The sequence below is a fragment of the Mirounga leonina genome, unplaced genomic scaffold (genome assembly GCF_011800145.1).
Source record: "Mirounga leonina isolate KUSES-001 unplaced genomic scaffold, KU_Mleo_1.0 Mir_176, whole genome shotgun sequence".
NCBI classification, from domain to species: Eukaryota; Metazoa; Chordata; class Mammalia; order Carnivora; family Phocidae; genus Mirounga; species Mirounga leonina.
Genome location: NW_023270454.1, coordinates 53,700,669 through 53,727,960, shown reverse-complemented (window position 1 = coordinate 53,727,960; position 27,292 = coordinate 53,700,669). Strand labels below are relative to the sequence as shown.

The following is a 27,292-nucleotide window of genomic DNA, read 5'->3' as shown; positions in this document are numbered from 1 at the left end:
ACTGTGTTGGCTATTTTTGGGTCTTTTGTCTCTCCAGATAAGTTTTATTTATTTAAAAATTATTATTTTTTGAATTTTTATTTAAATTCTAATTAGTAACATACAGTGCAATATTGGTTTCAGGAGTAGAATTCAGTGATTCATCACTTATATTCAACACCTAGTGCTCAACATAACAAGCGCCTTCCTTAATACCCAACACCCATTTAGCCCAACCTTTATCCACCTCCCTCCACTGGCCCTCAGTTTGTTCTCTATTGTTTTTTTTTTTTTTTTCAAGATTTTATTTGAGAAAGAGAGAGAGTGCGCATGTGCACATGAGCGGGGGAGGGGGAGGCAGAGGGAGAAGCAGACTCCCTGCTGAGTAGGGAGCTGAGCAGGGAGCCCGACCTGGGACTCAATATCAGGACCTTGGGATCATGACCTGAGCCAAAGGCAGACGCTTAACCAACTAAGCCACCTGGGTGCCCTGTTCTCTATTGTTAAGAGTCTCTTATGGTTTGTTTTCCTCTCTCTGTCTTTTTCTCCCCTTGTCATATGTTCATTTGTTTCATTTCCTAAATTCCACATATGAGTGAGATCATATGGTATTTTTCTCTGATTGACTTATTTTGCTTAGTATAATACACTCTAGCTTCATCCACATTGTTGCAAATGGCAAGATTTCATTCTTTTTGATGGCTGAGTAATATTCCCATATATATAACACCTCTTCTTTATCCATTCATCAGTCAATGGACATTTGAGCTCTCTCCATAGTTTGGCTATTATTGATAATGCTGCTATAAACACTGAGGTGTATGTACCCCTTCATATCTGTATTTTTTTATCCCTTGGGTAAATACCTAGTAGTATAACTGCTGGATCATAGTGTAGTTCTATTTCTAACGTTCTGAGGAACCTCCACACTTTTCCACAGCAGCTGCACCAGTTTGCATTCCCACCAACAATGTAAGAGTGTTCTCCTTTCTCTGCATCCTCACCAACACTTGTTGTTTCTTGTGCTATTAATTTTAGCCATTCTGACAGGTGTGAGGTGGTATCTCATCGTGTTTTGATTTGTATTTCCCTGATAATGAGTGATGCTGAGCATCTTTTCATGTGTCTGTTGGCCATCTGGATGTCTTCTTTGGAAAAGTGTCTATTCATGTCTTCTGCCCATTTCTTAACTGGATTATTTGTTTTTTGGGTGTTGAGTTTGATAAGTTCTTTATAGATTTTGGATACTAACTGTTTTCTCCAGATAAACTTTAGAATCAGTTTGTCAATATCCACAAAATAACTTGCTGGGATTTTGACTGGGATTGTACTCAATCTATAGGTCAGACTGGGAAGAACTGACATTTTGACTTTGAGTCTTCCTATCCATGAACATGGGCTATCTCTTCATTTATTTACTTATTCTTTGATATCTTCCATCAGAGTTTTCCTCAAATTTGTTAGATATATAACTTAGTAATTTTTTTATGTACTAAGGTAAATGGCACAATGTTTTTAATTTAAAATTCCATTTGTTCATTGCTGGTATATGGGAAAACACTTGACTTTTGTATATTATCCCTGTATCCTGCAACCTTGTATGCTGTAATTGCTTTTTTGTTCCACAGTTTTTTTGTTCTTTTTTTTGGTTTGTTTTCTACATAGACAATCATGTCATCTGCAAACAAATTTCTTTCTTCCCAATCTGTACAACGTTTATTTCCTTTTTTAGTCAAATTGCATTAGAGTACTTCCAGCTTGATGTTGTAAAGCAGTGGTGAGAGGGCACATGATTGCCTTGTTCCTGATCTTACTGGGAAAGCTTTTGGGTTTCACAGCTGTAGGCTTTTTGTAGATATTCTTTATCAAGTTGAGGAAGTTCCCCTCTGTTTCTAGTTACTGGGAGTTTTTATCATGAATGGGGGTTGGATTTTGTCAAATGCTTTTTCTGCAGCTATTGATATGATTCCCATATGATTTTTAATGTAGATATTAATAACCAGGTTGGATCACACTTCTGAATCTGGTGAATGACATATAAAGAAAGGTACATGATAAATACACTATGCATCTCTCTCCACACAATCCACCATTTCACTGATAAAATGAGGACTGAAAGAGTATTGGGTTAACCTCAAATAAAGTTAAAATAAGACAGAAAAGTTGAAACCTTTATAGAGAAATATATTAATTCTATTAAAAATTCACTGTAATGCTAAAGCAAACATTTAAAATTACTATTATTAAAAAGCTTTCATGGACATTTGCTATTAATCACCACCAATACTCCTACCTTTTGGGAAAGATATGACCAAATGATACTAAATATTTTTTCAAGTACTCATGGAGTATTTTCAAAATCATATCCTATATAGTCTACCATAAGGAAAATCATAACAAATATTAAGAATCAATATCATATAGGGCGCCTGGGTGGCTCAGTTGGTTAAGCGACTGCCTTCAGCTCAGGTCATGATCCTGGAGTCCCAGGATCGAGTCCCGCATCGGGCTCCCTGCTCGGCAGGGAGTCTGCTTCTCCCTCTGACCCTCCTCCCTTTCATGCTCTCTGTCTCTCATTCTCTCTCTCTCAAATAAATAAATAAAATCTTAAAAAAAAAAAAAGAATCAATATCATATAGATTATAATCTGTGCCATCTATTTAACTGGATTAGAAAACAATAATAAAAAGATATCTAAATACCTACGGATGTGGAGATTCAAAATTTAAAAAAAAATTTTTTTTTTAAATTCACTGATCCAAAAAAGATCATAAGGAACTTTTCATTTAAATTGTATAAAATTAATAACCAATCTTCTTACTCATTTGTTGTAATCAAATTCTGCTAGTTGGCAGAATTAAAACTTTGAGTATTTTTTTTTTGCTTTTTAATTTTTTAAAATTTTATTATGTTAGTCACCATACAGTATGTCATTACTTTTTGATGTAGTGTTCCATGATTCATTGTTTGCATATAACACCCAGTGCTCCATCCTTAACACCCATCACCGGGCTAACCCATCCCCCCACCCCATCCCCTCTAAAGCCCTCAGTTTGTTTCTCGGAGTCCACAGTCTCTCATGGCTCCCCTTCTGACTTCCTCCCCTTCAATTCTCCCTTCCTTCTCCTAATGTCCTCCATTCCTTATGTTCCACAAATAAGTGAAACCATATGATAAATGACTTTCTCTGCTTGACTTATTTCACTTAGCATAATTTCTTCCAGTCCCATCCATGTTGATGAGAAAGTTGGGTATTCATCCTTGCTGATGGCTAATATTCCATTGTATATATGGACCACATCTTCTTTATCCAGTCATCGTCTCAAGGATCGGAAGAATAAAAACTGTTAAAATGTCTATGCTGCCCAGAGCAATCTATACCTTCAACGCCATCCCTATCAAAATTCCAATGGCATTTTTTAAAGTGCTGGAACAAACAATCCTAAAATTTGTATGGAATCAGAAAAGACCCTGAATAGCCAAGGAAATGTTGGAAAAGAAAAACAAAGCTGGGAGCATCACGTTGCCTGATTTCAAGCTGTATTACAAAGCTGTGATCACCAAGACAGCATGGTACTGGCACAAAAACAGACACATAGACCAACAGAACAGAATAGAGAACCCAGATATGGACCCTCAACTCTATGGTCAAATAATCTTCGACAAAGCAGGAAAAAAAAATGCAATGGAAAAAAGTCTCTTCAATAAGCAGTGCTGGGAAAATTGGACAGCTATATAGAGAAGAATGAAACTCAACCATTCTCTCACATCATACACAAAGATAAACTCAAAATGGATGAAAGACCTCAATGTGAGACAGGAATCCATCAAAATCCAGTAGCCTTTTCGACATCAGCCACAGCAACTTCTTTCAAGACACGTCCCCAAAGGCAAGTGAAACAAAAGCGAAAATGAACTTTTGGGACTTAAGATAAAAAGCTTCTGTACAGCAAAGGAAACAGTCAACAAACCAAAGAGGCAACCCATGGAATGAGAGAAGATTTTTGCAAATAACACTACAGACAAAGGGCTGATATCCAAGATCTATAAAGAACTTCTTAAACTCAACACCCAAAAAACCTTGAGTATTTTTTTTTTAAAGATTTTATCTATTCATTTGAGACACAGAGATACAGAGAGAGAGAGAGAGAGAGAGAGCACGAGCAGGGGGAGAGGCAGAGGGAGAAGCAGGATCCCCGCTGAGCCAGGAACCAGACATGGGGCTCAATCCCAGGACCCTGGAATCATGACCTGAACCGAAGGCAGATGCTTAACCATCTGAGCCACCCAGGCGCCCCAACCTTGAGTATTCTTAAAAGAAACTGTACCCTGTAGGAGAAAGTAAAAGCTGTGCTGCTTTCCAAAGGGAGATATGTGGCTAGACCGGCTCTGGTCTTTTCTTAAACCTATCAAAAAATCTGCACACTAACCTAAAACACAAGTTTTTCTCCTTCCTACAAGCATAACTTAGTTTTGGGTTAGCTAAAGTATGCTTAACTTCTCTCCTTGACTTCAGTACTTAAGAATATAAATCAATAGCCAATGTCAGGTTATTATGTCTCAAACCATAGTCTGAGTTTTTGAGTTACCTGAGAAAATCTGCTCTTTAAAGTGTCTTCCTTCAGGCATATTTCTCAATGCCTAATATTTAAAACACTTTTCAATTAATCAGCACAGTTTTCCCCATGGAATCAATATGACATCAGATAATATTTAATATCTTTGGAAAAATCCACTTAGCTATGGATTACAATTGTTTTACTATAAATCATAAGAAACACCTTTTGTAATAAACTGAAATAAAAATTTTTGCTCTAAAGTGAGTTTATATAACTCTGGTTGTGGTTGTTAAGAGTTATTATTTTAAAAATTGCTGCAGATCTTATCCAATACACATTCCTTTGGGGAAAGAGAAAGAAATAGTGTTCTTGTCCTTTCAGAGTTTACAAGCCATTAAATGATGCTGGACTGGGGTAGGACCTTCTTTTTCTAAGCTGTGAATCTGTTGATAGCTAAATCAGTCCACGTAAGAAAAAAAGCAAAATAGGAAGGTGATAGAAGAGGAAGCAAAACTGAAAAACAACAAATAATTAAACATGACTAATTGGCCACATGGCATCCCACTAATTTTACTTAATATTCCTCCATCCTTAAAACAGATGACATTAAACAAACAATAAGTAACAATTTCTTATTCTATTACTCTCAGGATCTATACACAAAGACAAAGGTCTCATCATGTACATTACAGAGTTTGTAGAATGTGGAACATGTGCTCCTTCTTTCAGAGTTGTTTAAATACCAGTCAGTAAATATTTATTAAAGAACATGCTGTGAAAACACTGTGCTAGGCAATGGGGAAAATAAAAGGAGGCTTAAGACTCTTCTACTTTGAGGTATTTACAATCTAATTGGAAAGGTAAGATTTTCAAGAAGAAAGAGGAAGGGAGAAGGTAGGAGGGAGACAGGAGACAGAGAGAACTAACATAATGTAACATATTTATTACAAAACATTATTCATTGCTAAGTTTTGTAGTCAAGATTAAAAGCAATATAGAGATTCAGAAAATTAGAGTTTGTGAAGTTGAAAATATCTTCCCAATCTCTGAAAATTCTTGTACTTTTATTCCACCGTAAACAAGGCTATTAAATTCCATTTCATCAAATCTTGTTGTTAAATTTATATTTAATTTCACCTCTAGACACACAAGTACTCTTTTCCTTTCTCCTCTTTGCTTATTTATATTTCAGTACTCATTTCTTTTGGGAAGCTTGTCTTTCTTCTTTCCCACTGTCATATATACGTTCTCTTTCTCCCTCATCTCCCAGATGAACCTGGCATATGGTAGCAGTTGCAGATGGGTGCTTCAATAGCACCCTGTGTGTTCTTTGTCAAAAAAAGTAATTGTAGTAAAATCTGATAAATGCCATCGATCTTTCTTGCTAGACCATAAGTTCCAAGATTGCAGGTAACATGTTTATTTTGATTTTTACTCTGCTCCGAGCATCTAGCATAATTCCTGGCTTAATAAGTATCTTCTGAATGAACAAGAATGCCCATTACAAGATACATTAAAATGCATCCTGGCCTTTAAAATAATCAATATTCAGAAGAAAATATCAATATAGTCTTCTAACATACCATTTGAAGGGCTGAAAGTTCTTCTTTTAGTCGAGAAATCTGTACATTATACTGTTTCCTTGTGCTTGTAACCTGTAAATTAAGACATTTATAAATTGTTTAGGTTTTCAAAAAATGATTAATACCCAATAAAAATATTTAGGATAATAATTTTGATAAAAAATAAAATTGTAACTCTTAGGTCATAAAAAACAAGCACTTTTTCATGTGTCTGTTGGCCATTTGGATGTCTTCTTTGGAAAAATGTCTGTTCATGTTTTCTGCCATTTCTTGATTGGATTATTTGTTCTTTGGGTGTTGAGTTTGATAAATTCTTTATAGATTTTGGATACTAGCCCTTTATCTGGTATGTCATTTGCAAATATCTCTTCCCATTCTGTCGGTTGTCTTTTGGTTTTGTTGACTGTTCCCTTTGCTGTGCAAAAGTTTTTATCTTGATGAGGTCCCAATAGTTCATTTTTGCCCTTGCTTCCCTTGCCTTTGGCAATGTTTTTAGGAAGAAGTTGCTGCAGCTGAGGTTGAAGAGGTGGCTGCCTGTGTTCTCCTCTAGGATTTTGATGGACACATCCAAATGGCCAACAGACACATGAAAAAGTGCTCAATATCGCTCGGCATAGGGAAATCCAAATAAAAACCTCAATGAGATACCATCTCACACCAGTCAGAATGGCTAAAATTAACAAGTCAGGAAACGACAGATGTTGGCGAGGATGCGGAGAAAGGGGAACCCTCCTACACTGTTAGTGGGAATGCAAGCTGGTGCAGCCACTCTGGAAAACAGTATGGAGGTTCCTCAAAAAGTTGAAACTAGAGCTACCCTGTGACCCAGCAATTGCACTACTGGGTATTTACCCCAAAGATACAAATGTAGTGATCTGAAGGGGTACAGCACCCCAATGTTTATAGCAGCGATGTCCACAATAGCCAAACTATGGAAAGAGCCAAGATGTCCATCAACAGATGAATGGATAAAGAAGAGGTGGTATATATATACAATGGAATATTATGCAGCCATCAAAAAAATCTTGCTGTTTGCACTGACGTGGATAGAACTAGAGGGTATTATGCTAAGCAAAGTAAGTCAATCAGAGAAAGACATGTATCATATGATCTCACTGATATGAGGAATTCTTAATCTCAGGAAACAAACTGAGGGTTGCTGGAGTGGTGGGGGGTGGGAGGGATGGGGTAGCTGGGTGACAGACATTGGGGAGGGTATGTGCTATGGTGAGCACTGTCAATTGTGTAAGACTGATGAATCACAGACCTGTACCTCTGAAACAAATGGGGGGTGGGGGGATGGGTTAGCCTGGTGATGGGTATTAAAGAGGGCACGTACTGAATGGAGCACTGGGTGTCATATGCAAACAATGAATCATGGAACACTACATCAAAAACTAATGATGTAATGTATGGTGATTAACATAATAAAATTAAATTAAAAAAAATAAGTACATGGTATATTAAAGAGTCAAGACTTTACCATGATAGTGGAGGGAGAGTGAATTTCTATTAAAGTTTACCATATTAGGAGTGAAAACTGGGAATATTTCAAAATATTTACTAATCTCTTCAAAGATAATAACTAAAGCCATTACAGGTTAACATAAATAACATTTTTTATGAAAAATAAGTACATTTTCCAAAACTGAAAATTTTTTAGAAGAATGGTATTTTACATTTTTGCAAATTTCCTTAATGTCTGGCTCAACAGAAGACAGCCAGATTCTCATATCTACTTCTATGTTCAATCTGTTGTATTGTTGCATATCATCTGCCTCTGGAAAACACCACTGTACACTCATGAGAGAATGAGTATGAAAAAAGCAAAGAGTAAACTCTAGGTACGAAAGTTAGGTTTGACCTTGCAGACTCTCTGAACAACACTTTTTGAGAACTCCTGCCATAGAGCAAGTCAAGAGAAAACTGAATTACACACTAAAAATGTAACTAATAACTTTAAAGGCACTTTTGTTTTATAAACAGAAGAATATTTTTATATTGCACATATTTCAGTACTAAGTAAATCACTTTGTGAGGAAAACTCTTATTTGAATTAACATTTAAATTACTTTAAAAACAGTATGATTTATGTATACAGAATATTTTGAAGAATTAGTTACATCTCATCGGGATGGCTCCTATGACATAAATTTTTCTAATAACTACTCATGCTTTTTAAAAAGACCACGAGGAATACTGATACTGATGCTATGTCATCAGTAAACATGTATGATCCAAAGAGTTTTGGAATTTTCTAGGATCTTATAAAATAGATTATTTCCAAAACATGAGGTAAGCCTTTTTTTTTTTTTTTAAAGATTTTATTTATTTATTTGACAGAAAGAGACACAGCAAGAGAGGGAACACAAGCAGGGGGAGTGAAAGAGGGAGAAGCAGGCTTCCCGCTGAGCAGGGAGCCCGATGCGGGGCTCGATCCCAGGACCCTGGGATCCTGACCTAAGCCGAAGGCAGACGCTTAACAACTGAGCCACCCAGGCGCCCCGAGGTAAGCCTTCTTTAGAACATTTATAACACTGACATATTTTATTAAACTGACATATTTTATTTGGTTAATTAATACGAGTTACCTTTCTGAAGACATGAAAAACATATGTGGGTCCCTCTGAGTCTTATTTAGATTTTAATTTGGTGCAAACTTTGCCTATGAAAAATTATACGAAGGATCAATCCATCCTATTTATGGATCAGTGATAATCACAGTTAGCATTTACTGAGGTCTGATGTGTGAGGAACCGTTTAGAGTGCTTATTTAAGTGTTATTATCTCATTAATTCTCACCAAGAATCTGATCAAGTAGTTACTATCCACATTATAGATGAGGAAGATTAAGGCACAGAGAAATAAAGTCATGGTTTTCAGAATATAAAAATTTTAGTTCCTTTGAATGCAGTCATGTCTGTCTGTCTCTCACACAAAAAATGTTTTTAGTATCTAGAAATGATGCAGCTAGTATGAGGGTTTATGACCACAGCAGTAAATATATTTTGAAATATTTTTACAGTAATGCTGATAAATTCACTGAATTAACCTATTCATACTTACTAAAAAGACTGTGTAGGACTACTGAAACTGATGGTATATCATCAATAAAATCCTATACTGCAAAGGTCACAGAAAATATTTTAAGGTTAGTATCTGATAAAACACAATGTAAATCTTGTTACGTGAGCAAATACACATATTTGAGAGGCAGTTTAATGTGGTTGGGGTTCAGAAGTCTGTATGGGAACTAAAGTCACCTCTCTTACCCTAACCTCACTTTCTTTATGTAAACATTTTTTTTGATAATTTATGGATAGTAAGGGTACTTATAAACCAAATAGTAAGGTAAGCTACCAAGAGACAGAAATAGAAAAGACCAATAATGGTGCAAATATTGCCTAACTGGATGAATATAATTTTGATCACAAATTTTAAGCCATGATTTAAAATCAAAATGAAAATAAAATGTTATTTTCACAAATTAAGTTTTACTTGTTTGAAAGAGATCTGAGAAAAAGCTATATCTCTGTTTTAAAGAAATAAGCTATGGTCATATTTTGTTTGGTTTTACAGCCAGAACATGAATATGTGATGATTCATTATATTTGTTAATAAAAAGATACTTCTAAAGTCATTAGACATAAGTAATCCCCAATTCAACAGATTAATTCTACATATTTGGAGGACATGTCAAATTATGATAAGTGGGGCAATTATCACCAATACGGCTGAAAATTTTTAAACAAAAACATTAAAAAATATATTTTAAAAATATAAATGGATATAAGGATATACTACATGCTCTATAAGATATTATATATAGTTTATTTATATATAGTTAATGAAAATAATACCTACTCTTTGAAATTCCACATACTGTAGAATTATAATATGTAGAAAGAAAGGTTCCTCATTATTCTATCTTCTAGGCTTAGCACTATTTGAAGGTTGATGTATATATCTCCAGAATTTTTTGTTTCACAGATAACTATACCACATCATTAATAATTCACAATTAAATGAAAATTCAGAGGACAAATGCTAAAAATAGTGTTTATCTCTAGGTAGTGGAATTGTAAGTGATTTGTAAGTTATTTGTTTTTTGGGTATTGAGTTTGATATGTTTTTTATGTTTTGGATACTAGCCCTTTATCTGATACGTCATTTGCAAATATCTTCTCCCACTCCATAGGTTTCCTTTTAGTTTTGTTGATTGTTTCCTTTTGATTGTGCAAAAGCTTTTTATCCTGGTGAAGTCCCAATAGTTCATTTTTGCTTTTCTTTCCCTAGCTTTTGGAGACATGTCTACTAAGAAGTTGCTGCAGCTGAGGTCAAAGGTTGCTGCCTGTGTTCTCTAGGATTTTGATGGATTCCTGTCTCACATTTAGGTCTTATTCCATTTTGAGTTTATTTTTTGTGCATGGGGTAAGAAAGTGGTCCAGTTTCATTCTTCTGCATGTGGCTGTCTAGTTTTCCCAACACCATTTGTTGAAGAGACTGTCTTTTTTCCATTGGACATTCTTTCCCGCTTTGTCAAAGATGAGTTGACCACAGAGTTGAGGGTCCATTTCTGGGCTCTCTATTCTGTTCCATTGATCTATGTGTCTGTTTTGTGCCAGTACCATACTGTCTTGATGATTACAGCTTTGTAATACAGCTTGAAGTCTGGAACTGTGACACCTCCAGCTTTGATTTTCTTTTTCAACATTATCTTGGCTATTAGGGATCTTTTCTAGTTCCATACAAATTTTAGGATTGTTCTAGCTCTGAAAAATGCTGGTGGTATTTTTTTTTTTTTAAGATTTTATTTATTTGTCAGAGAAGCACAAGTAGGGGGAGCGGCAGGCAGAGGGAGAAGCAGGCTCCCTGCCAAGCAAGGAGCCCGATGCAGGACTTGATCCCAGGACCCTGAGATCATGACCTGAGCTGAAGGCAAACACTTAACCGACTGAGGCACCCAGGCGTCCCAATGCTGATGGTATTTTGATAGGGATTGCATTCAACATGTAGACTGCTTTGGGTAGCATACACATTTTAATAATATTTTTTCTTCCAATCCATGAGCATGGAATGTTTTTCCATTTCTTTGTGTCTTCCTCAATTTATTTCATAAGTGTTATGCAGTTTTCAGAGTACAGATCCTTTATCTCTTTGGTTAGGTTTATTCCTAGGTATTTTATGGTTTTTGGTGCAATTGTAAATGGGATCGATTACTTGATTTCTTTCTTCTGCTTCATTGTTAGTGTACAGAAATGAAATTGACTTCTTTGCATTGATCTTATATTTCATGACTTTGCTGAATTCCTGTATCAGTTCTAGCAATTTTTTGGTGGACTCTTTTAGGTTTTCTACATAGAGAATCATGTAATCTGCAAGGAAAGAGAATTTGACTTCTTTGCTGATTCGGATGCTTTTTATTTCTTTTTTGTTGTCTGACTGCTGAGGCTAGGACTTCCAGTACTATACTGAACAACAGTGGTGAGAATAGACTTCCCTCTCATGTTCCTGACCTTAGGGGAAAAGCTCTCAGGTTTTCCCTGTTAAGGACGATATTTGCTGTGTGTCTTTCATACATGGCTTTTATCATATTGAGGTATGCTCCTTCTATCCCTACATGGCAGAGAGTTTTTATCAAGAAAGGATGCTGTATTTTGTTAAATGCTTTTTCTACATCTATTGAGAGGATCATATGGTTCTTGTTCTTTCCTTTATTAATGTGGTGTATCATACTGATTGATTTGTGGATGTTGAACCACCCCTACAGCCCATGAATAAATCCCACTTGGTCATGGTGAATAATCTTTTCAACGTACTGTAGGATCCTATTAGCTAGTATCTTGGTGGGAATTTTTGCATCCATGTTCATCAGGGATATTGGTATGTAATTCTCCTTTTTGGTAGGGTCTCTGGTTTTGGAATCAAGGTAATGTTGGCCTCATAGAAAGAGTTTGGAAGTTTTCTTTCCATTTCTATTTTTTGGAACAGTTTCAGTAGGATAGGTAGTAATTCTTCTTTAAATGTTTGGTAGCATTCCCCTTGGAAGCCATCCAGCTCTGGACTCTTGCTTGTTGGGAGATTTCTGATTACTGCTTCAATTTCTTTGCTGGTTATGGGTCTGTTCAGGTTTTCTATTTCTTCCTGTTTCAGTTTTGGTAGTTTACATGTTTCTAGGAATGTATCCATTTCTTCCACATTGCCTAATTTGTTGGCATTTAATTGCTCATAATATTTTCTTATAATTGTTTGTATTTCTTCAGTGTTGGTTGTGATCTCTCCTCTTTCATTCATGATTTTATTTATTTAGGTCTTTTTCTCTTTTCTTTTTGATAAGTCTGGCTAGGGGGTTATCAATCTTATTAATTCTTTCAAAGAACCCGCTCCTAGTTTTGTTGATCTGTTCTGTTTTTTTTTTTTTTAATTTCTATATAATTGATTTCTGCTCTAATCTTTATTATTTCTCTTCTCCTGCTTGGTTTAGGCTTTATTTGCTGTTCTTTCCAGCTCCTTTAGGTACAAGGTTAGGTTGTATATTTGAGACTTATCCTGTTTCTTGAGGAAGGCCTGTATTGTTATATACTTTCCTCTCAGGAACGCCTTAGGAGCACCTGCATCCCAAAGCTTTTGGACTGTTGTGTTTTCATTTTCATTTGCTTCCATGTATTTAATTGTTCTTTGATTTCCTGACTGACCCATTCATTCTTTAGTAGGATGTTCTTTAACCTCCATGTATTTGTGGTCCTTCCAATTTTTTCTTGTGGTTGACTTCAAGTTTTATAGCATTGTGGTCTGAAAATATGCATGGTATGATCTCAGTCTTTTTGTACCGGTTGAGACCTGATATGTGGCCAAGTATGTGATCTTTTCTGGAGAATGTTCCATGTGTACTCAAGAAGAATGTGTATTCTGCTGCTTTAGGATGAAATGCTTTGAATGTATCTGTTAAGTTCATCTGGTCCAGTATGTCATTCAGAGTCCTTTCCTTGATATTTAGATGATCTGTCCATTGCTGTACATGGGGTGTTAAAGTCCCCTATTATTATTGTATTATTATCAATGAGTTTCTTTAATTTGGTTATTAATTGGTTTATATATTTGGCTGCTCCCAAGTTAGGGGCATAAATATTTACAATTGTTAGATATTCTTGTTGGATAGATGCTTTTATTATGATACAGTGTCCTCCTTCATCTCTTATTACAGTCTTTGGTTTAAAATCTAGTTTATCTGATATAAGGATGGCTACTCCAGCTTTCTTCTGATGTCCATTAGCATGATAAATGGTTCTCTACCCCTTCACTTTCAATCTGGAAGTGTCTGGATCTAAAATGAGTCTCTTGTAAGCAGCATATGGATGGGTCTTGTTTTTTAATCCATTCTGATACCCTATGTCTTTTGATTATAGCACTTAGTCCATTTACTTTCAAAGTAATTATTGAAAGATATGAATTTAGTGCCATTGTATTACTTGTAAAGTTGCTGTTCCTATAGATTGTCTCTGTTCCTTTCTGGTCTTTGTTACTTTTGGGCTTTCTCACTGCTCAAAGGATCCCTCTTAATATTTCTTGCAAGGCTGGTTTAGTGTTAATAAATTCCTTCAGTTTTTGTTTGTCCTGGAAACTATCTTTCCCTCTATCCTGAATGACAGACCTGCTCGATAAAGTATTCTTGGCTGCATTATTTTCTCATTTAGCATGCTGAATATATCATGCCAGTCCTTTCTGGCCTGCCAGGTCTCTGTGGACACGTCTGCTGCCAGCCTTATGTGTCTACCCTTGTAGGTTAAGGACCTCTTGTCCTGAACTGCTTTCAGGATTTTCTCTTTATCTTTGAAATTTGCAAGCTTCACTATAATATGTCGAGCCTGTGACTTTTATTTATTTATTTATTTTATTTTATTTTTTTAAATTTTTTATTTTTATTCTTATGTTAATCCCCATACATTACATCATTAGTTGTAGACGAAGTGTTCCATGATTCATTGTTTGTGCATAACACCCAGTGCTCCATGCAGAATGTGCCCTCCTCAATACCCACCACCAGGCTAACCCAGTTCTCTGCGCCTTCTGGACTTGAATATCTGTTTCTGTCCCCAGATTAGAGGTGTTCTCAGCTGTAATTTGTTCATATAAGCCTTCTGCCCCTTTCTCCTACTCCTCATCTTATGGGACCCCTATAATATGGAGATCCATATATATGTATATATACACACACATATATATATGGATATATATATATATGGATATATATCTCAGGGATCTTGAGAGGATGCTGTTACCCCTGGAATTCTGCCCTGCTTCACCACCTGAGCACCTTTAGGCTAGGGACATCCCCCACTGCAGCAAACTTCTAAAAGTTCTGATATTGCACTCCTCTGCTTATAATACTTTGCAGTATCCTTAAGCAGGTTCCCTCCCTCCTCCATATTCTCAGCTATATAACCCTGGATTCAAGTCTCTGTACCTCCTACCTTCCAAACAGTGGTGGCTTTTCTACTTGTAGACTTGCAGCTTTTCTCTTCTCAGATCTCCAATTGATTTCTTAGATATTCAGAATGATTTGATAACTACCTAGCTGTATTCAAGGGATGAGATGACTGAGGGTCCCCCTACTCCTCCTCTGAGAGAAGGAATTTTAAGCAGCTTCACTCCCAGGGCAGAGCCTGTCACGGGGATTGATCTCACAACCCTGAGATAATGACTTGAGCTAAAATCAAGAGTCTGATGTTTAACCAACTGAGCCACCCAGGTGCCCCAACATGAATGTATTTTAGGATTAGGAAATCAATTACAGGGTTTCTCATATCATGAATACTTTGATAAAACATTTTTATCACTAAAAGTCACAAAATTTATTAAAGATTTTAAAGATATGCCATCAAAAATATTTCAAACTACAACCAAAGATAACAGTATTCTTTTTTTTTTTTTTTTTTTTAAAGATTTTATTTATTTATTTATTTGAGAGAGAGAGAGAGAGAGAGACAGAGAAACAGCATGAGAGGGGATAAGGTCAGAGGGAGAAGCAGGCTCCCCGCTGAGCCGGGAGCCCGATGTGGGACTCGATCCCAGGACTCCGGGATCATGACCTGAGCCGAAGGCAGTCGCTTAACCAACTGAGCCACCCAGGCGCCCAAAGATAACAGTATTCTTAACCCTAAAAACAGGACAAGGATTTCTAGAGAAATGGTATACAAATTGATGATTTAAAAAAAACCCAGGTTTTTGTTTGGATTCTGCTTCAAATTAGAAATTTTATCTTAGGAAATCACCTAATTTCAGCCTGTGACAAAGTAACAGATTTCTAAGGAACATTTTTGCATTAAGAAACATCATACAGAGAATTTATAGTAATGAAAACTCTACCAGTTAGTTGCTTGGGAGGAAAGCAAGCACATTAGCTTTACTTTTTTAACTGATGAAACTGTTTAAAACAAGTTTACTTCAGTCTGTCTAGGAGAGAAATAATACTGCCCACAGAAAAAATACAGGTAAGAAAAGAATTAATACCTTTATTTTATCCAGTAATGGAGTATACAGTGTATCCAACTATCTTATAGGAGCTCATTTTAAAGGAAGGGATTATTAGTTTTCAATCCTTTATGTTAACCATTTCATAGATAGTCTTTATGAATATATAGGAAAGCATTTTAATGTAAATATTACAGTAAAAATGAAAACAGTAGTTTTGCAAATTCATGTCTCTGGCACAAATATCAAATAAAATTATAACCAAGGTTTCTTGGAGAAGTGGCTGATTCTATAGCTGAGGTTGGGAAAGTACAAGATGAGAGAGGAACATAGTTTATGCAAAAAAGCTACAGAGACAATATAAGAAAAAAAATTATGGTAATGGATTATAACAAAAAAATAAAGACCACTGAAACCATCATGATATTAAAAAAGAAGGGAAAACTCTTCTTTACTGAAAAATGACAGCTAATAAATGTATAAAAATGATAGAATATAATCATTTGTAATCACTCCTTATAATATTTATCTCAGGCAAGGATTATCAATGGATGCTAAGACCACTGGATGAAGTTTTTGGTAGAAAGTATACCTGTACTGTCTTCGAGTATTTCCTCCAATTATTTATAAAGTATACAAATGGAAAGTTCTGGTCTTACCACCTTAACCATGTGGTCAAGCTTAGCTTCAACCAATGCACAAGCTTATATTTTAGCTTCCTGATGTGATCAAGTGGGAGATACACATATCACTCTGCCAGAAATGACCTAAATCTAATCAAGAAGAAATGGTCACATGAATCTACATGTGGAATATTCTGGATTGTACAAAGGATTCTTTGCAGACACAGAGGAAGGCTGAGGACCAGGTTAAATTGAGGGAGACTACACAGACATATCAGTCAAATGCAATGATACATAAATTTGGATTGGATCCTGGATTTAAAAAACCAAAAAGCTAACAAGGATATTTTAGGGAAATTTGAGTGTACATTAAAATAATGATTTTTTTTTTTTAAGGTATGGTAATAGTGGTGTGGTTGTATAGTAAAATGTCCTCAGGGGAAAAACATGCCAAAATATTTAGGAGTGAAGTGTCATAATGCCTGCAGTCAATGTCCAAATGTTTGGCAAAAGAGTGTGTGTATGTATAGAAAGAGATGGAATGGATGTGGTAAGGCATTAAGAATTATCTGGGTAAGGGGAAAAGAAGTGTTCACTGTACAGCTTTTAACCTTTTTATGGGTTTGAAAATTTCTAAAAACAAAACAATACAAAATTAATGGGAAACAATTTCTCACAGTGAGTGAGAAGAGACCTCTAGAATCAACAGACTTGTATTTACATCTAGTTTTGCTACTTCCTAGAGGGAGAACCCTAAAGCAAGTTACTTGTTTCAGTTTTTTTAATCTTTAAAATGGGTTTTTTTTTTCCTCCACAATTCACTTTACACTTTCAAACTTTACCACAACACTTATGAATTGATTCATATCCATACAGAAGAAAAGGCAAATAGATGTTATGTCTTGTCTTTTTATATGAAAGTAAACTTACATTTCCCAGTTTTAATTTGCATAAGCCTCACAATTCAAACCAAGAAACAATTCATTAGTTTAACACAAAAATATCAGATTTAGTCTTGATAACAGAATTGAAAATAACAACACATTCACATATTGTACAAGTGCCAGCATGATATGATCAAAACAATGCTGGGCTCAGCACAGCAGGAGAAGGTATGAGTCTAAATTCTGGCTTTAACTGGGTGGCTCAGTCAGTTAAGTGTCTGCCTTCGGCTCAGGTCAGAGTCCCGGGATCGAGCCCCGGATTGGGCTCCCTGCTCAGTGGGGAGTCTGCTTCTCCCTCTCCCTCTGCCCCTCCCCCTGCTCCTTCTCTCTCTCTCTCCCTCACTCTCTCTCAAATAAATAAATAAAATCTTAAAAAAAAAATAAATTCTGGCTTTAATTCGTATATAACTTTGAGTGAGTCAACAACCTCTCATGGTTTCAGTTTCTTTACCAATAAAAAAAAGAGGTCAAACCAGATTTCTCCAGTCCTACGCTCCTCTAAGATTCTGCAAGCAAACAGTAGGTTTTCTTCTCTTACTTCTTATGCATTCTATTTTCTTTTTGAGGCTTCTTTTTAATTTTACACTTCAGGTGTATTAATCTTCACGATATTCTTAGCCTAAACCCCTCTCCTCCTCTCTAACTTCCTCTGTCCCCACCTCAGCCCCACTCTAGCTCAAATGGTAGGGGTATCCTGAGATGACTTTTATTTGAAATTTAGCACAATTGGTTTAGTTAGCTGATAGTTAATTAGCTAGGTCCATTAGGCAAAAGCTTAGGTAGTATTTATTCTTGGGTTGTGAAATTCTGTAAACTTTTAAAGTTTAAAGACTCCTTACTTCCTTCCTGGTTCTTATGGCAGCATCTTGCATAAGCCGAGAGACTGTTTCTTTCATTTTCTCTATATTTTCTTCTTTTTGCTTCTCTTCAAGCAGAGCCTTCAGAAAAATAATCACATAATCATTTCATGTTATTATAAATCACATCATTATTAATAAAGATAACACAGTAAATGATTAAAAACCTCTCCACTGATCACTTTGTTGAAAGCAAACATCTTATTCTAAACTTCTGGGACAGTATCGTGGTTTTAAATATCATTTATATGCTGACAACTCCCAAATTTACATCTCTAGACCAAATATCTTTATGAACAGGGTGTTAATACACAACTAATAAATTACTGAACACTACATCTGGAACTAATGATGTACTACACTATATGTTGGCTAATTGAATTTAAATAAAAAATTAAAAAAACCAAAAATATCTTTCTGAGCCTGAAACTGCTCCAATTTTAGGTCTGATTGAATCTCTCTTTTTTTATCATTACATAATAAATGGCCTTGTGTTCTGATCCCACTACCTTCCAAAGATACCATACACATTCCCGTCTGTATTTTTTAAATTGTTTAACAAATTTCTTCCTGCTTAAATAGGTAAGCTAGTGAGAATTAACAGCTATTTTTTATTCAAATAGAATTAATAGGGTGTTATATTAATTTCAGGTGTACAATATAATGATTCAGCAGTTTTTTTTTAAATTCTTTTTTATTTCTTTATTTTTAAGTAGGCTCCATGTCCAATGTGGGGCTTGAAGTCATGACCCTGAGATCAAGAGTTGCATGCTCTACGACTGAGCCATCCAGGCACCCATGATTCAATAGTTCTATACATTACTCAGTGCTCATCATAAGTGTACTCTTTTTTATTTTTTTAAAGATTTTTATTTATTTATTTGACAGAGATGGAGAGAGACACAGCGAGAGGGAACACAAGCAGGGGGAGTGGGAGAGGGAGAAGCAGGCTTCGGACCTGAGTAGATTTAAGGGATAGGCAATGAATATCATTACTTCTCTGTCCATTGTGCTTTACACAAAATGTTCATCTTTAGTGACCTGATATTAACAATGCTCATATGACTAGGCTTCAGAGAGGAAAGATAAACAATTTTGTCTTGCTCTGAACTGTTTTAGTTAACTTAGAGTTTAGAGCAATTTCCAAGTATATTATGTCTATGTTGTGCCTTTCAACCATTCTAAGAGACAGTATTCAAATCACAGATGAAATTATTAGCTGAAAGGCATGACAAGCACCTTTGCATTCTCACAGTTTACATTTGAATATTATTTCCTTCTTATTTATTAGCTTCTTAATATGTGACTTATATAGCTTGTTTCATTTTTAACAGCCCTCTTGAAAAACCCTCTACTATGTAAAAAAGGAAACATAAATAAAGCAAAGTATTTCCTTTGTATTCCCCATATTTCCCAGTAATTATGCTTATGTTAGGTATTTAATAAATGTTGGTTAAATGAAGTAATGATTTAATGATCTCTAAATAAAGGAGGCAAGAACATTAAAAACAAATCTATCCACTTGGTGACCTCTATGAACTATATACCATTTATATGGAAGTGATAAAAGAAAAAAACTATAATATGTGATAGCATAGGAATCACAATTGTTAGAGGGTTAAAAAAAGAACAGTGACATGAAGGTTCTAGTTAGTAAATTTTTACAGCTAAATTTAATTCCTGTCAATTAAGCTTCTGCTCTATTAGAGTAATTATGTAGGTGATGAAGGGGAAATAAAGATGAGTAAAATTAATCTGATTCAACTGAATAAAATACAGGGTATACTGCATTAAAGTGCTATAGCAGATTTTTTAAAGTATGAGACTATAGAGGATGAGTATTATTTACATCAGGATTGGAGACATAAGATCTGATATGAAAGCTTTGGGAAAAGGTTTGACATTTTATCGTATTTTGTTTTATTTTATTGTTTTTTTAGTTATCTCTACACCCAACGTGGGGCTTAAACTCATGACCTAGAGATCAAGAGTCGCATGCTCTTCCAACTGAGTCATCCAGGTGCCCCCATTTTATCATGTTTTATGATTAAGTCTTACCATGAAGAATATGTCTGTTAATGGAGAGTATAGCAGTTTCATTTTCATGTGTTCATTCTGTAATTATTGACTCCCTTATTAGGTCATATATATTATTTGTAAACATGTTTACTAGTTTTCTTACCTGATTTTTTTGAAGGTTAGCTTCTTCTAAGAGCTGCATGCTATTTCTGGCTCTTACAATAGCTTCATATTTTTCATTTTCTAATTCATTGCACTTTGCTTGTAACTCTCTGGTCTGTTTTTCCAAATGTGTTTTTTGTGCTCTTAATTGGGTGGCTTCTTGGATTGCTACACAGAGTCTAAAAGTAAATAATTACATTGCAAAAGTCAAATATTTTTAAAGGGAAGAAGGGAAATAGTAGATTTACTGAGCATCTATAATAGAACAAACACTATTCCGGTTACTTTCACGTGTATTTTCTCATTTGATCTGCACCGAAGTTTTATAAAGTAGGTTTCATTATTTCCATTGTAAAGAACAAGAGACCCAAAGAGGTGAAGCATTTGATTAAGGCCATATGGCTAATGAGCTGTGGGGCTGAGACTGAGCCTAGATATTCTGACTCTAATTATGTTACACTTTCTACAGTATCACAGCATATTATATAGTTACATGACAATGTTTTAAAGCAATTCCTTAAAGAATGAGTTATTCTTTCTATTTATATGGTCTTTTAAAATTTTTCCTTTTTTGCTTGGCATCCTTTACCCACTCTCTACCCCGGTAACCCATGTTGATTTACTAATGTGTATCGTTGAATATTTTTCTCCATGTTCATAAAACCGTATACACATATATACACAAGTAATACACAGATATACAAAGTATATACACATTGGTCCATAGGTTTTTAAACATAATTTGTGTTATAAAAATGCAAATTATAATATACACCCTTCTCTGCACTTGCTTTTCTCATTCCGTATCTTAGAGAAATCCCCTCAAGCAATACATCCAAAAGCTCTTTCTTTTCCTAGTCTGATGGATGGAACTTCATCTCACTGTTAATTTGTATTTCCCTGATTACTGGAGGGTTTAAGCATATTTTTAGTTTGTTAGCCATGTGAACTGTCCATTTTGAATTTCCTCTTCATATCCTCTGTCAGTTTTTTTCTGATTTGGGTTATTTGCTTGTTCTTTTATATGAACTCTTTGAATGTTAAGATATAAACCTTCAAGCTGTTCTGTATGCTACAAATATTTTTCCCCAAATCTACTTTTTTTGTTGTTGCCTACTGACTCTATTTAGGAATTCTTTACTACACTAAAACGTTCACTTTAATAACAGCTAAATTTGATTTTTTTTTCAGCTTGTAGGATTTCATTTTTTATAAAGACTATTTCCCTCTTCCATAGATTGTTAATGTAATTTCCTAGATTTCCTCAAAAGACTGCTATGCCTTTAATATTTTTACTGGTAAATCTTAAGTGCCTCTGGCGTTTACTTCTCTCTTTTTTTTTTAAGATTTTTATTTATTTGAGGGCGCCTGGGTGGCTCAGTTGGTTGGGCGACTGCCTTCGGCTCAGGTCATGATCCTGGAGTCCTGGGATGGAGTCCCACATCGGGCTCCCTGCTGAGCAGGGAGTCTGCTTCTCCCCCTGACCCTCCCCACTCTCATGCTCTCTCTATCTCATTCTTTCTCTCAAATAAATAAATAAAATCTTTAAAAAAAAAAGATTTTTATTTATTTGAGAGAGAGACAGAGATAGCGAGAGAGAGAGAATAAGCAGGGAGGAGAGGGAGAAGCAGATTCCCACTGAGCAGGGAGCCCAATGTGGGACTTGATCCCAGGACCCTGGGATCATGACCTGAGCCGAAGGCAGACACTTAACCGACTGAGCCACCCAGGCACCCCTGGAGTTTACTTCTGAATGTGTTATAAGAGAGAAGTCCAATTTAACTTCCAGATTGATGGTCAGTTGTAGGAATACCATTAGTAACTGATAAATTGAAATAATCCCCTTAACATACTTAAAATATGCAAATATAATGATTTACTTATGGATTATCATGTTTCATTGATCTGTCTATTCTATACCCAAATCAGATCAATATGGCTTTATAATAGGTTCTGATACATTCTGGTAAGACAACTCTTCTCTTACATTTCATACTTTTCTTTGTTATTTTCAGGCGTTTCTTTTTTCTAAGTGATGGCAGGAAAAGCATTCTCTATCCTCTTCTCACGCCCGCTACCCACACCAAAGAACCGGGAGGAAACTTCCCTGCTATAGCACACCTCAGACTCTCCCAGTTTTGGGAAATGAGAGAACTCAGCCTACCTTTTAGATCTCTATCTTTAAACATTTTTGTTGTTGCTGTTTGGTATATCTGCTTCATTTTGAATGGAGTTAAGGTCTACTACCATTTTAGTCAGGGTTCTTAGTTGCCAGTAGTAGAAGCCAACTCTAACTTAAGCAGAAAAAGGGTTTATTAAAAAGGATATTGGTAAGTTCACAGACTTACTGGGAGAGCTGGAAAATCAAGTTTAAATCTTTGTAGCAAGGGACATGCTCAAAACTTCACCACAGAATTAGCTGATTCTCTCATGAAGAGCTATACTCTGGGGAATTCCAGATTCAGATGGCCCAAAATAATGACCATAACTATATTTTTATCAAAACCACCCTTTCATCAAATTCCCTAGCTTTTGCATCACATATTTAGCTATCCTATTATTTGCTGTACTTAGGTATATTAATGTATCTTTTTCAAAACGGTGTCATTTTTCAATACATAAGGTCCCTCTTTATTCTGTTTACTGCTTTTTACCATGAAACCAGACCTTGTGTAATATTAAGACTGTCACTCCTCCTTTCTTTTTAAGTTACTAATGTGCTCCACTAAAACCTTTATTTTAAATTTAAAACTAATTCTCTTCATCTTCCCTTCCTTGAGAGCTATGTTCTAGTTCATTTATTCTTTGTTTTAGGTGTTTTCTAATATATTACTGGGCCTTACTTTTTTTTTTAGATTTATTCATTTATTTTGAGAGACAGAAAGAGAGACAGAGAGCAAGGGGGGAAGGGCAGAGGGAGAGAGAGAATCTCAAGCAGATTCCCCACTGAATGCAGAGCCTGACTCGGGGCTCAGTCTCATCACCCATGAGATCATGACCTGAGCCAAAATATATGACATTATTCATTCTATTTTACTGTAGTTAAGGCATTCGTGGAAGAAAATGAAGCAGCCCCAACCACTCTCAAAGAGGCATAGGACATAGAGCACTTTACTAGTATTAGTTCACTGTTTGTTTCACCACGGTCTCTTCAGGCCCAGACAGAGCAGGTGACTCATGAAGGGCATGCACCAACTTCATCTCTCAAGAACAAGCTTTGTTTAGGACTGGGTGAATTCCAACCCTGAGTCAAGGCTCCTTGACACTCTTATCCAGGCTTCACACCCAGTCATGTCAGAAAAAGCCTTGCAACTAAAAGTTTCACATGCATTCAACAGTCTAGCAGCCCCAGCAACCCCTTGGCTCTGAAAAGTCAGACTGGTTTTAGAAGTGGAGTGGAGTTACAGTAAAGCAGATTCAGATCATCAGCTTCATAATTTATAGGTTTCCATAATTTTATAACATAAAAGACATATTACTACTATTCTTATTCTCATAAAGGCATTTTTACATGCTCTTATAAGCCAAATCTTATAAGAATCCTGTCAACTTGCTAAAATTGGGTCAAGTTCCCTCTTTGTAATAATGGTAACAAAAAGGATAACAGCAAAAACTTATAATTCTTTGTGCTAGGTACTTTATATGAAAGAAAACATAATCCTCAATATCTTCAACAATGCTGTGAGATAAGTTTTATCATTAACCTATGAGGTAGGATATAAGCTTATATTATAGAAGATATAAGACAGGTTATTGCATTACATTTATTTCATAGATGGAGAAAGAGTAGTACAGAAAGGGTAAGCAACATGCCCAAGGTTATTTATCTAGTTACTGGTGAAGTTACAGTTTGAACTCAGTCTGGGTCCAGAGTCCATGTTCCTAATAAATATACTATACTGCCAAACACAAACTTCCACTTAAATGATACAGATTCAGCCCACAGATCTATGTACCTATAACTACACAGCAAGGGGCTGTCATTTCAAGTAAAGTTGGGGGTAAGAAGGCATACTAAAACCCAGGGTATTGAATAAAGTCTGAATATATTACTCTCAGACTCTTTCTTCAACTTTGGAATACACTCAGGCTAGCGCATTTTTGCTCCCAGGCCACAGCAGAAGCCTGATGAATTCTACCCTGGGGAAACTGGCCCAGGAAAGATTCTGATATATGGGAACTGCTCGAGGAAAAAGCCAGCTTACTGCCTAAACATAATACAGTAAAGTCTGCCAGATCACAACCCACCTATGCACACTTAGCCTCTTACCTGCTTTTTGGTGTCTCTTTTTTTTTAACTGAAATATATTTGACATGTAACATTATATTAGTTTCAAGTGTACAACATAATGATTTGGTATTTGTATACAATGTAAAATGGTCACCACAATAAATCTAGTTAATATACATCACCACATATAGCTATTTTTTTTCTTATGATAAGTGTTTAAGATCTATTCTCTTAGCAACTTTCAAATATACAGTACAGTATTATTAACTATAGTCACCATTTTATACATTACATCCTATCACGTATGTCTTTTATAACTGGAAATTCATAACTTTTGACCACCTTCACCCATCTCACCCCCCTCCCCCCAACCCAACCACCAGTCTGTTCTCTACCTACAAGTTTGGTTTTTAAAGATATGGAATGATTCATGAATTTGTCTGTGGGCCATGCTAATTTTCTCTGTATTCCAATTTTTAGTATATGTGCTGCTAAAGCAAGTACTTTGTTATCTTACTTTTAAATATCAATGGATAGAAAGGATCACCAAGCACCAAGAAAGACAGAAGGGCACATAGGAAGAAAAGGAATGTTGAGAGAGCAGACAATAATAACAGAAGAAAACCTTATAAAATATATATTTAATATACTGAACTAAGATATAACATCTGTTAAATAAGAATAAGCTATTACAGAAAAAGAAACAGAATAAGAAATGGCTCTTTAAAATAAAATTAAGATAGCTAAAATAAAATATTCAATAGATGGTTAATGAGAAGAAAATTTAAGGAAACCTCCAAGAAAGGAGAAAATAAATGAAGGAATGAAAAACAAGAGAGAAAAGAAAGGAAAATTAGGGAATCGATCCGTAAGGTCCAATATTTAACTAATATTAAGTTCAAGCAAAATGAACAGAGAAAAAATGAAGAAAACTATCAAATGACAAAATCTATAAAAAAATTCCTTGAACTGAAGGACATGAATTTCTAGACTGAAATTTCCCTGGTAAGATGAATGAAAAAGGATTCTCACTGCATGTACACACTGTGCAATTTTAGAACACTCACTGTGGTGCTGGTGGGTGGATGATCCTAAAAGTCTCCAGAGGGAAAAGAGGAATCACATATAAAAAATTGTAATTTTGAATGACATAAGAATTTTTTCCTATAGCTAGAGGCTAGACAATTTAAGGAAAATATCAACATTCTAAGGAAAAAGGATTTAAAACCTTGGATTTCCAACCTATGATTCATTACTCAACAAAACTATCAAACACCTTTGAAAGTAGGATAAAGATATTTCTAAATAAGCAAATCTTAAAAAATGCATCCCATGCATGGAGGACATTAGGAGAAGGAAGGGAAAAATGAAGGGAGGGGGGCAATCAGAGTGGGAGAAGAACCATGAGAGACTATGGACTCCAAGAAACAAACTGAAGGTTTTAGAGAGGAGGGGGTTGGGGGGATGGGTTAGCCTGGTGATAGGTATTAAGGAGGGCGTGTATTCCATGGAGCACTGGGTGTTACACGCAAACAATGAATCATGGAACACTACATCAAAAACTAATGATGAAAAAAAAACTAATGACGTATTGTATGGTGACTAACATAACGAAATAAAATTAAATTAAAAAAAATGTGTCCCATGTATCCTCAGAAAGCTGAGGAAGAATTAAAATGAGAGGGTCAACAAAGAAAGCAGCAGCCATGGGGATGCAAAAGACACAGGCTCCAATACAGAATGGCAAGAAGGAAATCCCAGGACCACAGTGAATTAAAATTTCAAAATGAGAGCTCTCATCAGTCCTAGTGAACGGTCTGAGGCAGGGGATGGAGAACACCAATGGATTTCTTCAAGAAAAGGATGTAATTACAATGACCTCATGTGGTTGACCATATTGAGAGGCATTTTAGAGCTTTGATAGAGTACTTAGCTATGAATTAGTATCAAGTACACAGAAAACTTGCTATGTGAAGAAATGAGATAATTAACAAGAAACCACTGTTCATTATAATGTTTGTGGTACTATATGATTTTGAAACAATGCTTATATATTTTTCCTTTGATAAAAATAAAAGTAACAATGAATAAAGCCAATTTATCCAATTTATAACTAACATACAAAACCTTTCTTACAGAACTGATACAATAATTAATTTTATTTGGTCAATAGCAATATTCAAAAATATCCAGATTAATTTGCAAATATTTCATAATAAATCAAGGAGTTATAACTATGGAAAAGATTTAAGACTTTTATTCTTTGTAACAATGAAGACTGTTACTCTTTGTGACAGTTTATTATAGACCTTTTTTCTACCTTGTTCTATTTCGTTAAGACCATTAAAACAATTAAAATACAAAACCGTTTTTTACCATTGGGAATAATTATCATTTATTATTATAAGTAGACTCGTTTTAAAATAATAAACTTGGTGCTGGGTCCCCTACATATTCTTCTCTCATTTAATCCTAATGAAACTGCAGCTAAGTGAGGTTGGTTAACTTCTCTAATATATAAAGACAGAATGTACTAGAACCAGAAATCAAAGCAATTCTGCCTCTAAATCTCAAAATCTTTTTACTCCAACAATTTATAGTCCTGTCCCCAGATAGCCTTACTTTGAGAATATCATCAAATTAATCTTCATAAAATATTAATTTCATCATGCAGTCTTGGATAAAGAATTTGTAATACATCACATGAAATTCAAATTTGACTAATTTTATTTCCAAGCTCCTCCATATTTTATCCAACCATATTCACCAATTTCCAACGCATGGCCTTCCAAAAGACCATATTTCAACATCTTTAATTTTTTTTTTTTTTTAAGATTTTGTTTATTTATTTGACACAGAGGGAG

At 35.2% G+C, this 27,292-nt stretch overlaps 1 protein-coding gene across 4 annotated transcripts in view; it reads right to left on the bottom strand.

Moving 5' to 3' along the window:
- Positions 1-27,292, bottom strand: part of SCLT1 (sodium channel and clathrin linker 1) — a 204,348-nt gene that overhangs the window by 83,819 nt on the left and 93,237 nt on the right. For 3 of the 4 annotated variants that reach the window (XM_035023077.1, XM_035023076.1, XM_035023078.1), the window contains 3 exons: positions 20,199-20,376; positions 17,999-18,097; positions 6,122-6,193 (listed from right to left, as the gene is read on the bottom strand). In XM_035023077.1, the coding sequence (XP_034878968.1) occupies positions 6,122-6,193; positions 17,999-18,097; positions 20,199-20,376 (349 nt within the window). The remainder of the gene's footprint in view (positions 1-6,121; positions 6,194-17,998; positions 18,098-20,198; positions 20,377-27,292) is intronic. The other variant, XM_035023079.1, reaches the window with a different exon arrangement.